This window comes from Aethalodelphis obliquidens, unplaced genomic scaffold, assembly GCF_003676395.1.
Source record: "Aethalodelphis obliquidens isolate GAN/ISIS:26980383/991018 unplaced genomic scaffold, ASM367639v1 scaffold44, whole genome shotgun sequence".
In the NCBI taxonomy this organism is placed as follows: Eukaryota; Metazoa; Chordata; class Mammalia; order Artiodactyla; family Delphinidae; genus Aethalodelphis; species Aethalodelphis obliquidens.
In genome coordinates, this window is record NW_020837988.1 from 12,241,695 (window position 1) to 12,258,735 (window position 17,041).

The following is a 17,041-nucleotide window of genomic DNA, read 5'->3' on the forward strand; positions in this document are numbered from 1 at the left end:
TCACTGGCTAGGATGGGATTAAGAGCAGATCAGACACTACAGGAGAAAAGATGAGGGAACATAAACACATAGCAGCAGAAAGTATTCAAACTCAAGCACAGAGTGAAAGAGACCAAAAAGAACAAATAACAACAGAGCTCTAGTGACCACGGAATAATGTGAAGCAGAAACACACTAACCCAGATCATTGAGGGGGACAGAAAAGGATTCAGAACTTGTTGGCAAAAAAATTTCCAATTTGATGAAAACGTTAAGTCCACAGATCCAAGAAGTTCAAGAAAACTGAAGCAAGATAAACACACAAAAAGTTACACCAAACAGCACATCATGGTCAAATTACTAAAAAACAATGATAAAGAAGACCTCTTAAAAGCGACCAGAGGAAAAAAAGACACATTATGTTCCTGCAGAAGAACAAATACAAGAAACTGACAACTTCTCATGAGAACCAATGAAATCTAGAAGACAATGGAACCACGTGCAGAAAGAAAATAAAAACCTGTCACCCAGAGTGAAAATCTCCTTTGAAAATGATGGCAAGAGAGACTTCTGCCTTTGACCATGAGGGATTTGCTGCTACGGGACTTGCCCTCTGGCTGTAAACAACTAGAAAGCTACACAAATTCTATGAAACCACTGTCTTCAGACACTCCCTGTACAGTGGGTGCCAGAGGAGGGGACAGAGGAAGGGAGCCCGTGGTTTGCCTAGTTCTCTGCATCTGGGCCCAGCACAACCCAGCCCTCTGTGGATGTCTGCTTGCAGAAAGCACCAGGCTCCTCTCCTCCATGGCTGCCCCATCAGCACACTAACCTCCAAATGGGCAGGAAGGAAGGTCCTCCCCTAGGAAGCAGCACATGCTCACTCCCCACTCAAGGCCCAGGTCCCATCCTGAGACTTTCTGACTTTCCGACTGGTTGCTGGATCCTGCTTACCAGCAAAGCAAACCAGCTGGGCTTGCAAGGACCTTTGACCAGTCCTGCTGAGAGAGACCAAGACTATGTGAACACAACGCGAGCTTCTAACAAGTTCAGAGACGCACAAACATGCCCATGCAGCATTACAAGAATCTGTGCAAATGATCCCAACGGCCATTAGTGAGAGAATAATGAAGTAAACCGTGGCATGGTCATACAATAAAGTACACAACCATTTAAGTTGCATTTTTGAAGAATTTTATTTTTTATTTATTCTCTTTTTAGCTGCGTTGGGTCTTTGCTGCTGCACGCGGGCTCTCTCTAGTTGTGGCGAGTGGCGGCTACTCTTCGTCGTGGTGCGTGGGCTTCTCATTGCAGTGGCTTCTCTTGTTGCAGAGCATGGGCTCTAGGTTCGTGGGCTTCAGTAGCTGCAGCACGTGGGCTCAGTAGTTGCAGCACACAGGCCCTAGAGCATGCGGGCTTCAGTAGTTGTGGTGCGTGGGCTCTAAGTGCGCAGGCTTCAGTAGTCGTGGCGCATGGGCTCAGCAGTTGTGGCTCACAACTCTAGAACGCACGTTCAGTAGTTGTGGCGCACAGGCTGAGCTGCTGCGTGGCATGTGGGATCTTCCCGGACCAGGGCTCAAACCCGTGTCCCCTGCATTGGCAGGCAGATTCTTAACCACTGCGCCACCAGGGAAGTCCTGCATTTTTAAAGAATTTTAATGATGTGAGAAATATTTATGGAAACTTTAAAAAAGAATTAATGTTATATAGCATGACCTGAGCTATATGAACACAGTATGGGCACAGGAACATACATGAGATATGGAGATAGAGGTGGCTGGAAGGAAATACACTAAAACATCTGCGTGTCAGACAGACACGATATGTTCTCTTCTCTGTTCCAAGCGATGCTGGCTCACATCTGCAGAGCTCACATCCATCCGCAGTGGGCCAAGCATTCCCAGGGGTACCCCTCACACAGATGAGGAAACAGAGACGCGAGCTCTCAGGGGCCACCTGACCACACACAGCCACACGCTGATGACAGACAAGCACACGGCCTCCATGGGTCTGACCCGGCCACGACGCTCAGCCCTGGCATTGAGCAAGCACGTGACACACGCTGTCACCAACTTCCCACTAATGCACCACGGGGGACCCAAGAGGTCCGGCCAAGGAGGAGTTGAGCTGGGGTGAACCTTGGGCCCACCTGACTCCAGAGAACACTGTGCTGAACTAAAATTGTAAAATTTCTGCAGTGGCCACATATTTTTACTTTCAGAATGAAGCTATTTCTTCTGTTACTCACAGTTCCCAACTTTTCAAGCCACCACTGGCTCTGCTATGCACCTGCTCTGTCTCCTTCCAGCCACTGCTCTGGCCCCACTGCTCCTGCTGCAAACACCCGACCTCCCTCTCTGTGCCCACTGGGCCATTTCCCACCCTCTCCGTGGCAGGGCCTCAGGCTGCTCCCACTCAGGCAGACAGCAGTGTGGTCGGGGCCGTGAGTGTGCAGCTGGCTGGTGCTACTCACATTCTCCCTCTGCCACCTGTGGGGCAGGGACCACTCCTCTCAGGTCCTCAGCTTCCTTGTCCTGAACAACAGGATCCACCTCAAAGCCGCAGTGCAGCCCAGTTGCAAGGCGAATCCTCTGCCCCTGCGGCCGTGGCTGCGTCTCTGCCCTGGTAATGCCTGCCCGACGGTGGTGCCTTGGTCTCCGTGGGGTGATCACCACGGCTCTGCTGAGGCTCCGTGCTCGGAACTAGTACCAAGCGAGGGAGAAGATGTGGCCAAAGCCTAGAGCCTGTCCATCTGAACAGTGGAATCTGTGATGGGCTCATCGCTCCCCAGGAAGCACAGTGTCTCGCTCCCTGGCGGCCTCTATTTCTGACTTCGGTGTATGACAGATTCCCTCACTGCTCCTACCTTAGTGTTTGCCAAGGGCTCACCCCTGCAGAACTCAGCACCAACTGCTGCCCGCCCACACCTGCCGCTTTACCAGGTGGTCACATCCTTAACCTGCTCCCAGCATTAAGGCCCCCTACAGGAGCACAGGTGTTTTGCTATTAGCTGCAGGATTCAAAAACTTCATTCCATTGGGTCAGCCAGGAACTCGTGCAGCATTCTGCCCCACCCTGGGTCCTGGCTTGGAAGCCACATCTCTGTCAAGACCGCCACGCCAGCTCACATTCACAGGTGCCTCCACTGCATCTCCCCACTCTGCATGGATGGGCGGGGCACTTGTTTCTGACCCCTAGACCATTTCTAAAGCCCCTGTTTACTTAACAAGGCAACCAGCCATGAGAGGCCTCCCTGACCAGCCGAGCTGGTGCTTGGAGACACATGTCTTCTTTTAATTGCCAGCCTGGGGGGAAAATACGACAACGAAAAATTGGGGTGGGGGCTCATTGAAAAAAAAAAAAAAAGAGGCATTTGCTTTCTCTATGTGTCCTAGGGAAGGCACCCATGCAGAGACCACCTGCTGTGAGCCCCCAGGACCACAGGTGGCTCTGGAGGCTGGGGTCAGCCCCACCTGGGAACACCGGTGCTCCCAAACCTGACGACTGGCTGATGGTGAATCTCCCCAGGGGCTTGTTAACAGACTCGTCTTTCGGAGCTCAACCCCTAAGGCATCGGGCCTAGTAGGTCCTGCTGGGACTCAGAGGGGTGTGTTTCGGAAGCTCCTGAGGTTTCTGAGGGTGGCCAGATTGGGGGCTGCGCAGTCACCTGTGCAGAGAGGACAGTCACTGCCCACATGGCATGGCTGGCAGGAGCCCACCTCCACCAGGTGAACGCTAGGTCAACCCAGCACCAACTGCGGGCAAGTGCCAGCCACAGAGGTCGCAGTGAGGCCCCAGGGCCCCCTTCCACCCGCAGTGAGCACGAGTCCTCCCAGCAAGGACACATGAGCTACGACCTGCACTCCCGCACGCAGGCACAAGCAGGGCTGGGTGGACGCGTGAAGACGCAGCTTGTGCCACATCCATCCTCCCTCTGCAGGTGGACAGCTGGACAGGTGGGAAGAGGCCAGCACCCCTGGAGACATCCTAAGGATTTCAGTGGCTCCATTATCCTGGACGACCGGGTAAGTGACTTTCCACAAATGGACAGAGGTCACACTACTGAAACAATGGGCCATTGAACCAGGAAGGTCATGTCTGAGACAGGCTCGGGCTGCGCTCTGCTGGTGCAGCTCTGGAAGGCACTTCTCCTTGTGGGTTGCCCAGATTTCCTAGCAGCCCGGTGACAGGGCTTCCCTCTGGAGCCCTGGATGGACGGGGGACAAGGCAAGAGGCGAGGCAAGGCAAGACATGGGCTGTGCTCACTGTAATGCCAAACTCTAGGCCTGCACAAGGGTCCCCCTCAGTGGAAGCAAATGCCCCCTCTGCAACTCTGAGTCAAATCCTGCCACTTCTGGCTTCAGGTTTTACTGGCGCTAGTCCTTGGCACCCCTCGGCCTGCAGACACAAGGCTCTGCTCTCTGCCTCTGTCGTCACATGGCCTTCCTCCTGGGTCTGTCTTCATGTGTGTTCTTTTCTAAGAACACCAGTCCTATTGGGTTGGGCCCACCCTGCTCCCATGTGATGTCATCTTAACTAATTCCATCCATAAAGACTCTATTTCCAAGGAAGGTCCCATCCTGAGGCACTGAGACCGGAACATGTCTTTTGGGGCCACCATTCAACCCGCAGGCATCCCACAGTATCAGGCTCTGGCCAGTGCAAAGCAGTAAGGAAGTCTGTGCTTTATGAGAGGAACGGCCGTCGTCGCATGTTGCATGGCTTACTCACCACGTATGAAGAAGTGTGTTTTGGGATAAAGCTCTAACCTCTTGGTTCTTCGTGTTACTGTCTGCCACGGTGCAATATCTGAATTTGGGGTTTTTTGATATTTCAGATGCTGAAGATACAAAGATTGAGTGTAGACTCCCATTAACTGGTTGAGGCTCAGCCTCACCCTTGTTTGTGCCAACAGTCATTTTAAAAGAAATAGGGCTGAAAAGACCTGCCTCCAGTGCTGGTTCTATTTGGCATATTTTCCCTCTGGCTGGGGGAGTGGGTGTCTCCAAGGGGCTTGGGAGGAAGAGCCGTGCGGAGGCTCAGCAGGAGGTGGCCCCTCACCTGGGCCTCCTCCTCAGGGTGGAGTCCGCGTGTCCGCAGCGCCTGCACAGCCTGGTCTCTCTCTCGGGTCACGGCCTTCAGCACCACCTCCTGGCCGCACAGCACCCGCTCTGTCTCCTGCAACTTGGCAGCAACCTGGGGAAAACACAGACTCAGTTCATCCTGGGAGGATTACAAGGAAGCAGTGCCACCTTCAGGGTCCAGACCAGCTCCCCATCCTGCGGGGAAGCAGACAGCAGACACTCGGGTGAGAAACCCCAGCAAATACGTGGCCATCAGAGCCGGCAGAGCACAGCAATCGCTGATCCAGCTCCAGAGGCAGCGGCACTGGCCATTAGAGAAAGGCTATGGGCAGAGACTCATCTTATCACTTTAAGTCCTGTTGTTATAAATCAAACTGCTCAGTGAGGCTGAGTGTTTTCAAATGCAAAGGATAACTCAGTGAGGGCCCAAGCCGGGCTCCATGCACCTCAGTGGACGTTCCCAGCCCTTCCTCCTGCAGAAAGAAGTCAGACAGCCCTGGGGAGCAGAGACCTGGTCTCTGGCCGCGGTTAGGCCCTGAATCAAGTCCTCAGCCCGCCGGTACTGCTCCCGCTCGACACCCTCGCAGCGGCGCTGCCAGTCCAGCTCCAACTGCACCTTGTCACGCTCCAGGCTCTGCTCCCTCTCTACTGCCAGAGACAGCTGCTGTTTGTACCTGCGGGGGTGAAAACCACCAACTTGAACGTTTTCCTGAGGTCCCTTTGGGCTGTGACGTAGCTGAGGTGGGAGGCGCTCCTCCTGGGCCCCCAGGCCAGCCGTGTTCACGGGCTTGGCTAACACCTTCACACAGGCCCAGGTTCAGAGAGGAGCAGGCGGCCGGGTCTCCCAATACCGAGAAACCCAGCACTGTGGGAGAGGAGGTCAAACTCAGTAAGAGGAGACAGGAAGAAAGGCAGCAAACTCAGACAAACAAGAAAATGGTTGCACTAGAGAAACGCAAGAGGGTTCACAGCAGAGCAGACAGAGCTCGATAGTCAACAGTGCGCTGAAAGGTCAAACAGAACTCAGAAGACCAGCGTTCATCTACCAGGGGGCTGGGAGAAATCAGAATGGAAGGAGGAAATAACCACGGAAATAGGAGGAAATCCACCATGGCTGGGGAGGGATATGCGCCTTCTGCCTGAAAGCTTCCGAGTGCTGGACAGGAGGGGCTTCAGACGCCATGGGGAAGGTACAGACCGCCGGCTGGGATGGAAGAAAAGTGCGTGGGGGAGTGAACCGGACCCGCACGAGGCTTCTCGTCAGCCACACAGAGCAATGCAGGGTGAAGATCGCTGGGAGGCCTCTTCCCCGGTGAGCAGGGCTGTGACCAGGGCGGGATGGTAACACCTTCTACAGGGGACACCAAGTAAGGCTCCATCCTGCCCACTGCAGGGAGATTCTCCTGCTGGCCGTGCTGAGAGGACCACGTGGCCAGGACAACCCCGGCTGACAGCCGGCAAGGAAACAGACATCAGACCCACAGCTGCTGGAACTGACCTCTGCCGACAACCTAGATGAGCTGGTAAGGGGAGCCCGAGTCTCAGAAGAGAGGGCAGCCCGGCCGACACCTTCATTCCAGCCGAGTGAGACCCACTTACTTGGGGGACCTGGCTGCCACAGAAACAGACCCTCAACAGAGGTGATGTAATTAGCAGAAAAATACTTTAGAACAGCTACTGTAAATATGTTCAGAGATTAAAGGCAACCACACACACAATGAGGAGAGAAATGAAAAGTGAAATGTCTGAAATAAAAACCCACCAGCCTTCCTGGCAGATGAGACCTTGTGGGGAAAGCCTTAGAGGCTATCAAAAGAACATCAAATTAAAGCAAAGGAAACAGAAGAAAGACAATAGTAAGGATAAGAGCAGGTATCAGTGAAACTGAAAACAGAAAAACAATTGAGAAAAATCAATGAAACCAAATGCCGGCTCTTTGGAAAGATGTGTAAAATGGATAAATCTCTAGCTAGACTGATGGAGGAAAAAAGAGACAATACAAGTCACCAGTATCAAGAAGGAGAGAGGACACTGCTGCAGATTTGACACATATTAGAGGGACAATAAAGAAATACTATAAACAATTTTATGCCAATAAAGTCAACAATTAGATGAAATGGACAAACTCATGGAAAGATACAAATTACCAAAAGCGACACACACACACAAAATAGAAAACCTGAATATTCAAATAAATATCCAAAGAAACCAGACACAAAAGACTATAAACAGTAGGATTCCACGCAGAGACCTGGTCTGCAGGATTCCACGCAGATGAAATTCCAGATCAAGAGAAACCCACAGTGACAGAAAGCATCCTGGCAGGTGCTGAAGTGGGAGGGGACTTCGGGCTTCGGGTTTTACATCCTGACTGTAGTAGTGGTTATACTGCTTATTTATGTACATATTTGTCGAGATTCATCAATTGTACAGTTAAAATTGGGACATTTATTATATTTCAATGATTTCTCAAGAAAGAGAATATTATCTTTAGCCAAGTGCTCATTCCAACTGATAGGAAAAGACACTAACAGTCAGACAAAAGACCTCAGAGGTGATTCCTGACACAGGACCAAATGGCACACACACTTTTACAGCCCTGGTGCAGACCGAGAACCGCGCTCTGTGGGAAAGGCCTCCTCTGACCACCCACCCCGCCGCCCCATCTTCATCCCCTTCCCCCACCACATGGTACCTTCCAATGTCCTGCTGGCATCTGGCCAGCTGTGCCTTCAGCTTCACCTCTTCCTCCTGCAGCGCCTGAACCTGGAGGTCTTTGGAGATCATCTCCTTGGAAAGTTGAGCAATCTGGGCATCCCAGCCAGATTTTAGAGCTGATGCATCTTCCCGAAGTCTAAACAAAGAAGGGAAGCAACGTGAATGTGGGCGTGGTTCTCACTAGAGCTCTCTTTTACAACAAATACACACACACACATGCACACAGCCCTCAAAGGAAATGCTACAGATCAGGGTCTCTTTCACACTCATCAGGGCAGAGGCTTCCTTGCCTAGATTAAGAAATGGTCCAACCCAAGAAGAAATACACACCCATCCCTCCCACCAACCCAAGCATCGACTAACACCTGCAGAATGCCAAGCCCACGCCAGGTGCGCGGGGAAATGTGTGCCAGGGCGTGTCTCTTAGATCCAATGGTTATTTTTTTTTTTGTTTTTTTTTTGCGGTACGCGGGCCTCTCACTGTCGTGGCCTCTCCCGTTGCGGAGCACAGGCTCTGGACGCGCAGGCCCAGCGGCCATGGCTCACGGGCCCAGCCGCTCCGCGGCATGTGGGATCCTCCCGGACCGGGGTACGAACCCGCGTTCCCTGCATCAGCAGGTGGACTCTCAACCACTGTGCCACCAGGGAAGCCCGAGCCAACAGTTTTGAACCAGTGAATTCTGACTCACCTGGGCACCCCTTGCCATGCCCAGCAGAGCCCTTCCACATAGAGACATTCAACACATATCTCCAAATTGAACAGCAAGATAAGGTTCTACAGAAACCCTTTACATTCCTTGGAAGAATCACCAAAAATATGATAAATCTCCCAAGAAGAGAAACTTTAGAAAGAACACCTAACAATATTGACTAGAGTAGCCATGATATTAACCACACAAAGCTCGCAGGGTGGTCACCTTATTTGCAGCCCTGGCCTGTTTCCCTCCTAATCTGCACTCAGCATGCTGTGGGGTAAATGCTGTGATCACTCACTGGCCACTGCCCAGAGCCACAGGCCCACAGGTGGGCCACGGAGTGCAGTGCAGAGGTGGACGAGCTGTGGGAAGGCAAATGGCTGTCAGCCGATAAGGCCTTGGATCAAAGTCCCGAGTGCAGCTGCCCTGAGCCTCAGACAAAGCTCCATCCGAACATGGGCAGAGATGGGAAGGAGAAGGGAGCAGGTTCCCTCGTGGGAAGCTTCTTTAAACATTTCAGCTTAAACAGGCCTAAACGCCAAGGCCAGTGTGCTGGGTTTTTTTTTTTTTAATAATTAAAAAATATATATTTATTTTTATTTTATTTATTTATTTGGTTGCGCCAGGTCTTAGTTGCGGCTCGTGGGCTCCTTAGTTGTGGCACATGAACTCTTAGTTGGGGCACGCATGTGGGATCTAGTTCCCTGACCAGGGATTGAACCTGGGCCCCCTGCATTGGCAGGCGGATTCTTAAATCACTGCGCCACCAGGGAAGCCCATATAATTTAAATGAATTACTTCTAGCACAATACGTCCAGAGTCATACTGACTCTTAACTAAGCTCATCCTAATATCACAAGGGGCCACAAAAAAAAGTTAGAAACTGCAGAACTTGTCCAGCTAAGACACAGTGCTGGTGTCAGAATGGGGGCTGGAGCTGCTCCCCTCCAGGTCTGCCCAGCACCCTCTCTCTGGGGCAGCACCTGCTCTGGTCCCATGTAGTTGTCGGGGTGAGAAAGTAGCAGGTGGGGGCCCAGGAACCTGTGACAAAGCTGGCCCCCAACCCAGGCACCGACCTGGAGCCAAGTCCACACCGGGAAGTGTGTGCGGGTGGGCTGGTTGCCCACAGCATCCGGGCTTCACCCTGGCTGTGCCCCACCAGACACTTAGCCCTGGAGCCTCGAGTGCCCCATGTCTGACGTGACAGAGGGAAATGAAAGGCTCTCCTCCGATCTGTGTGTCGCTGGAAGACGAAAGGACACGAGATGCCTGGCCTGCCCTGGAATTCCAAAGCACTCCTTCCCCTCTACCTACTCAATTGCAACTCTGCTCCGAGGCCGAAGGACATCGGCTAGGAGGTGCTTTGTAACTGGACCTTATCTGATTTTCCGGGTGGGAAAGAGGAGCAGCTGGCGGCCCTGGGAAGTCAACTGCCCAGGCCTCACACATCAAGCAGGACATCCAATTTGAGCTTCCCATTACAGTCCCTGATCTGATTCTTCGTAATTCCATGTGTGTTGGGCTTCCCCAACTATAAGAGAAGGTGCTGGAGCTCGAGAACCATATTTTTAATTCTAACGAATTCCCATGAGATGATCTGCACACAGCAGGCTTTGCATGTGTCCATGAATGGGACCCTGGTTCCTGCTCCACTTTGCCAAGACCAAGCCAGCACAAGCAGGCCTGTGTTCTGGAGAGCAGAGAGCTCGCCCTCACTGAGTCCTGGCCTCCGACCAGCATTCGGACCAGCGCTGCCCAGCACTGGGCCATGGGCCACATGGGGCTCCCAGGCATGTGGCCAATTTGAATTGAGATGTGCCTTCAAAACTTAGCACCAAAAAATGCAAAATATCTCAATAATATTTTTTTCAGGCAAGTTTAGTCATCCTTCTTCAATAACTTTATATTGATTACTTATTAACGATATGCAACAAGACGGCATTTTGGTTAAAGTAAGTCCCCTACATACGAACCTTCAAGTTGCGAAGTTTCAAAGATGTGAACATGGAGCTTACTAATGAAGACCTGATGGAATTGGAGACCCAGAGAAAGGACGAAGAGAAACACGAAGATGAAGAAGTAACTGAAGAACTGAAGAGATTCACAATGCAGGAAATGGCAAGGGATTTTCTTTATTTGAGGAGGCACTGATAGTATTTGAGGCACAGGACCCAAACGTAGAACGGTATACAAAGGTTGCAGCAGCCGTTCAGAATGCAATCCAGTGCTACCATGTCATCTATGACGAGAAAAGAAGAGCTACTACCCAGACATCACTGGATCGTTTCTTTAAGAGGGTAGATAGAATTGAATCCAGCAAGGAACCAGAACCTGTGCCATTAAGGTCAGGTGTAGATGAAATTGCAGCTTGCCCTCCATCTCCAATTGCTGACGATCCTTCAGCTCTACCGCCTCCCACCTCATCTCCCTCCTCCAGTCAGTAACCGTTCTTGCCTATTCACTTGATGCCAGCCCCTGTATGCCAGCTGTTGTACTGTACTACTGTACTTTTCAAGGTACCATACTATAAGATTAAAAATGTTTTATTTTTTGTGTTTGTGTGTTTTTTATGTATTATTTCTGTGAAAAGTATTATAAACCTATTACAGTACAATACTATACAGCCTATTGTGTTAGTTGGGTACCTAGGCTAACTTTGTTGGACTCATGAACAAATCGGACTTAGGAACGTGTACTCGGAACGGAACTCATCCATATGTAGGGGACTTATTGTATACTGAGTTAGATATAATGTTATTGGAGTTAATTCCTTTGTTTTTTCTTTCTTAAAATATTCATTTATTTATTTGGCTGTGCTGGGTCTTAGCTGTAGCATGAGGGATCTTTTTAGTTGCGGCACGCAGGATCTTTAGCTGCATCATGTGAACTCTTAGTTGCAGTATGTGGGACCTAGTTCCCTGACCAGGAATTGAACCTGATCATTGGGAGCATGGAATCTCAACCACTGGACCACCAGGGAAGTCCCCTGGAGTTAATTTCACCTATTTCTTTTTGCATCTTACCTCTGGGTACTAGGAGGTTAAAGTGCACCATATTCCATGTGATAGGTTATACACCTGCACGGACACACATGGTTCTCACAACACTGTCTCAGGTCATCATTTCTCTACTCTGCCATCCACAAACCACTGGTCTCAGGAAAACTATCACAAATAGGCCCAAAGAGACAGCAAGCTCACAGTATGGGCCATTTTGTCGCTGATTTATAAAGAGTATGTCTGGGAATGAAAAGACACTGATACAGACACTAAGACTTCTCCTGGGAACCCAATGATGCTGCTTGTCATGGCCACTTGACTGGTCCCACGGAAGAATAGGAAGGAACGCAAGGGTGGACATGCCAAGAGGTGAGAGCAGAGGAAGGAGGCCTGCCTGCAGGAAGTTCTGTGCACCCGGATATTGGGATCTGAGTCGCCATCCGTGAGAAGGGCCCAGGGAGGGCCTGTCCAAACGGAGGAGAGGCTGGGGAAACACATGCCCGTCAGACTGAGCTGCCTCACCCCTCCAGCTACCGCTGCCTGTGTTTAACAGATCAAACAATATAACGTGTGACTCTAAGGAAGCTATCCTGAATAAACTTTAACTTCCTGGTATTTTATAGTTTAAGAGCCATTTTCCCCGTAAGTAGAAATATAACTTGGCAGAGAATTCTCTGTAAAAAAAAAAAAAAAGAGACAAGTATTTTCCAAACAAAGGAGAAAAGCCAGTTGCTAAACAGTAGGCTCTATAAATGACTTATTTATCTTAATCGTCTTCTGTAAACACAGCTTCTCTAAAGATCACTTCCTTACTGGTCGCCAAAAGGCTGAGTTCAATTATGACTTCAGTTACAGTGGCCCTTTGCAGACACCAGGCACAGTGGGACAGAGTGGCTTACATGTCATGGCCTGGTTAAGATGCCGAAAAAGAAAACTGGGTTTAAAAAGAAACTAGTTGGGAATTCCCTGCAGTCCAGTGGCTAGGACTCTGTGCTTTCACTGCCGAGGGCCCGGGTTCAATCTCTGGTTGGGGAACTGATCCTGCAAGCTGCATAGTGTGGCCAAAAAAATAAAAAATAATTGTAAAGAATGGTTTTTGATTTAAAAAAACAAAAAGAAACTAGTTTATGGAGAAACTAGAACCTTTGTGAAAAATGGTGCATCCACTGTGGAAAACAGTTTGGCAGGTCCTCAGAAAGTTAAACATAGAGTTACCGTGTGACCTACAACTCCACTTCTGCGTACATACCAAAAGAACTGAGAAGAGACTTGAGCAGATATTTTTTCACCCATAGTCATAGTAGCACTAGTCACAGCAGCCAAAAGGTGGAAACAACCAAAATGGCCATCAGCAGATGAACTGATAAACAAAATGTAGTTCTATACAAACAATGCAACGTTATTCAGCCTTAAAAAGGAAGGAAATTCTGACACCCGCTACAACGTGGATGAACCTTGAAGCCATCACAGAGTGGAACAAGCCAGTCACAGAAGGACAGACACTGTAGGATTGCACTCATGTGAGGTCCTTAGGGTAGTCAAATTCACAGAGACAGAAGGTAGGATGGTTGGTGTCAGGGGCTGGGAGAGGGGGATGGGGAGTTACTGTTTAATGGGCAGTTTTAGTTTTACAGAGAAAAGAGTTCTGGAGACGAATGGGGTGATGGTTGCACAACTGTGAATGTACTTAATGCCACTGAACTTAAAAATGGCTAAGATGGTAAATTTTATGCTGTGTATTTACCACAAATAAATAAATGCACACATTCATACATACATCCACACATACTAACCACATACTTTCAAATAAAGGAAAATGAAAAAAGAGAATGGTTAAAAACAGTGACGGAGGGGCTTCCCTGGTGGCGCAGTGGTTAAGAATCCGCCTGTCAATGCAGGGGACACGGGTTCAAGCCCTGGTCTGCGAAGATCCCACACGCCGCGGAGCAACTAAGCCCGTGTACCACAACTACTGAGCGTCTGCTCGAGCCCACAAGCCACCACTACTGAAGCCCACGCGCCCTAGAGCCCGTGCTCTACAACGAGAAGCCACCGCAATGAGAAGCCTGCGCACCGCAACGAAGAGTAGCCCCCACTCGCCGCCAACTAGAGAAAGCCCACACGCAGCAACGAAGACCCAACACAGCCATAAATAAATAAATAAAATTAAAACAACAACAACAACAACAGTGACGGGAGCTGCAGGAGTGACTCCCAACAGCCTGTGCCCACTTCCCTTCATCTGAAACAGGTTAACTAGGCAGCCAGGCCCTCAGCCGCAGCTCACTTGTCAATGGCGGCGTCCTTCTCCTTGGTGGTGTCCGCCTGCCTCCACTCAGCCCTGCGGAGCTGCACCTCGAGGTTCTCGCAGTTCACCTGCAGCTCCAGGGCCCTGGCCTCTACCGCCTGCAGCTGCTCCGCATGGGCGCTCTTCGCTGCCATCAGCACCGTGTCCCTCTCCCTGGCCAGACGGTCCAGCTCCTCATGCCTGAAACACAGTGAGGTCCCCAGTGGCTCACACAGGCCCTGCTCAGGACCCCCGAGCCTAGAACCTTCCTCATTCTGCAGGAGTGCTGCATGCGTGTCCTCCTGAAGGGCACTTCTGCCCGCTTCTCTCTGCTCCTCACTCCTCACACAAAAACACTGACTGAGAGATTCTCAGACGCCGGGCCCCAGCCCTCCCAAGCTCACAGTCCATGGGAGAAAGACCCCAGAACATGTGCTTCAGTGAAGGGCCACCAGCAGAAGCCGTACGGACTCGGGAAGCAGAAGGCAGGTGTAAACTGCCCTGGCCTCGCAGCTACCCCATTTGCTGGGCTGCTTTCAACCCGGAATCTGAGGCTTCCCAGAACTGGGGGCTGCGGGATGCAGGCTGCATGTCTGTCTTTGCTAGAGATGCCAAACCTACTGGAACTCTGTGAACAGAACATTCGTCTCGAAAATACACTGTTGGGTGTCGCTGACAGCTGACGTGATGTCCATGATGTTTTATGCTTTTATTCTATTTGGTTTTGATGAAGAGTAAAAAGCCCTAAAAAATGTAATTCCACATGATTTCTTTCAGATTCCATCAGCATTGTTCAATGAGATGGTTAAGCCTTATTTAATCAAGTCGCATGCCGTACTTTTCATTCCAATTACGATCAATCTTCATCTTACTCACCTTGCAAACTGTTCAGTATTTTCCACCTTCTAGTAGCAAAAAACTATACTCATGCCAGTTGCTGTACCCATTAGTTTCTGGCAGGATATACCTTTCTTTTTCACCAAATCACAACAAAAGTTTGATCATGACAGCTAGTGAAGGGAGGGAGTTATTTCTGCACTGCATTATTCTGTGACCATTGGTTAGTTACTTTCAAAAGGCAAACACCAAGACTCCAGGGCATGGACACCCCAGCCCACACCAAGGAACCAAGGAACACAGGTTTCTTGTCACCTTGGCTCCGTAAATAACGCCACCTGGGCTGCACACGACTCTGCGGGGTCACGCAGTGTGTGAGGACACAGAGCATCTTCGTGCACCCTGCTCCCAAGACTTGTTTCAACGGGTCAAGTATATTGGCTCTAAGTGTCAATCTGGACGGCTTTCAGCAATTCATTTTACAAGGCGTGTTCTGTAATTCTCAGTGTTTTGATGATATTCCTCCAAACACACACAAATATACTAATTTGAACTGAAAAGTGAGGGGAGGCCCTGGAAGAGCAGGCCTGACCCAGCTAACAGTCCCACAGAAGGGCTGGGTCTACCCCCAAGGGGATCAGGGAACGTTTTCCCTACGCTGACACTGGAGCCAGAAACACTCACTTCCTCCTAAACGTCTCCTCTTCTTTTTTCTTGGTGAGCTGCACAGAGTGAAGTTTACCCTCTAAGTCTTTTATCCTGAAAGAATCAAATATTAGTGGAAAAAGCAGGTAAGGGGCTACAGCAAAGCCGGCCTGGAAAAAGCCAGAACAGGCAGATGCCTCCAGGCTGGAGTCCAGACCATGCAAAACATCGGGCGCATTGGCCACATCCGCCCACAGGGAGATGGCGAGACTCCGCACCGGGCGTCCTTCACGGCAGCCAGGTCCCTGAGTTCCCAGTCTCTGTGCTGCAGCCTATCCTCCAGCTCTGCATTCACCGCCTCGGCGCTCTGCAGGGACTCCGCAGCCTTCACCCCGGCCTCTCTCAGGGCCACAAGCTCTTTGTTCAGCAGTTTAATCTTTGAAAGAGAAGAATTCAAAATAAGGATATAAGTGGAACAAACTGAGGTGCTAGAGGTAAGCCTTACCATTTTATCAGAACTGGGAGCGAAGGAAAACTGGAATTTGAGAAGCAATAGAACAGTGAGTCTCCTCACGTGCTCCCACAACCTTGAGAGCACGGGCCCCGTGTGAGTCCCTGTCGCACCCCAGCACCCGACTCGGGCATGATTTGCTACTGGAATCACACAGCCAGATGGAGGCTGTACGAACGTGGCTCCCTGCTGAGTGACCCCACTCAAACCCCAGCCACACATTCAATTGTTAAATAGCTTCTCTGGGCCTCAGCTTCCTCGACTATAATGCAGAGGTGATGGTACTGCTGCCCCCAAATCAGTTCTGTGTATAACCTGTGATGCCCTCAAGGGGCAGGTCTTCAGGGGACCAGAACCGACTCGTGGCAGCTGGAGATGGGAGTGGGGCATGCCCTGGCTCACCCACCCCTGTCCCCTGCTCCTCTGACAGGAGTGCCCACTGCACTGTGAGGCACAGGTTGGCCCTGCACGTCCCGCCTGCTCTCTCTCCCCTGGTGCTCAGAAGTCCTCAAAGTGGCCTCGGGGCGGGGGTGGTGGTGGTGTCACTGTGAGGCAGCCCCAGCCTCAAGGTCCTACTGGCCCTGGGTGCATTCCTCCAGGGGAAAGTCAGGGAGACTCCGCAGAGGGGTCAGGCAGGGCCTGGTGCTGCCCCCTGGACTGCAGCCCTGTGGGGAGGCTGGCAGCCTAGAGGAGGGACCTTGCTGACCACTAGTGCAGGGTGTCGATCTTACTACTAACACCTGGCTAGACGCTGCCCAGATGTGACCAGCTGGGGCAGCAGGGCCGGGCCAGGCATCAACCCTGCTTCCTTGTCCCCGGCACAACTCCCCCTCCCCTCCAGGCTGCTCCCTGTCTCAGTGCTAAAGGCCAGGCATGCGTGCTCCTCATGTGTGCCCTGGCCATGTTGGGGCCAGTGCTTTAGAGAAGTCCTGTTCACGGAGGGGAGCCGGCACCACGGCTGGGAGCACCAACTGCAGACAGGCCTCCTCCTGAAAACAGGGGGATGAGTGGCACCTCCTCACAGGCCCATTCTGAGGTGTCACGGGAGTACACAGGCCAAGGACAGAGTTTGCGGGGTGGTGGTTTCTCCAGAGGGAGACACTTCCTCAAGGTCAGGTAACTAGACCTGGACTGGTGGCACCAGCGTTCCTCTGGCTGGGCAGAGTGGCCATCACTCCTGACCGGGGCCCTGGCAGGCACAGTGGCAAGCATGTCACCTGCATGTCACCCCCAACTCTGTGTGGCAGAGATCGAGGCCCACGTACAAAGCGGGAGGCCTTCATGTG

The 17,041-nt window shown here is 51.2% G+C and overlaps 1 protein-coding gene across 5 annotated transcripts in view; it reads right to left on the bottom strand.

Annotated features, from left to right (window-relative positions):
* CCDC57 (coiled-coil domain containing 57) overlaps positions 1–17,041 on the bottom strand; it is a 106,657-nt gene that overhangs the window by 66,274 nt on the left and 23,342 nt on the right. For all 5 annotated transcript variants that reach the window (XM_027081102.1, XM_027081097.1, XM_027081098.1 and 2 more), the window contains 6 exons: positions 15,523–15,680; positions 15,284–15,358; positions 13,763–13,963; positions 7,759–7,917; positions 5,575–5,737; positions 5,041–5,175 (listed from right to left, as the gene is read on the bottom strand). In XM_027081102.1, coding sequence (XP_026936903.1) covers positions 5,041–5,175; positions 5,575–5,737; positions 7,759–7,917; positions 13,763–13,963; positions 15,284–15,358; positions 15,523–15,680 — 891 coding nt within the window. The remainder of the gene's footprint in view (positions 1–5,040; positions 5,176–5,574; positions 5,738–7,758; positions 7,918–13,762; positions 13,964–15,283; positions 15,359–15,522; positions 15,681–17,041) is intronic.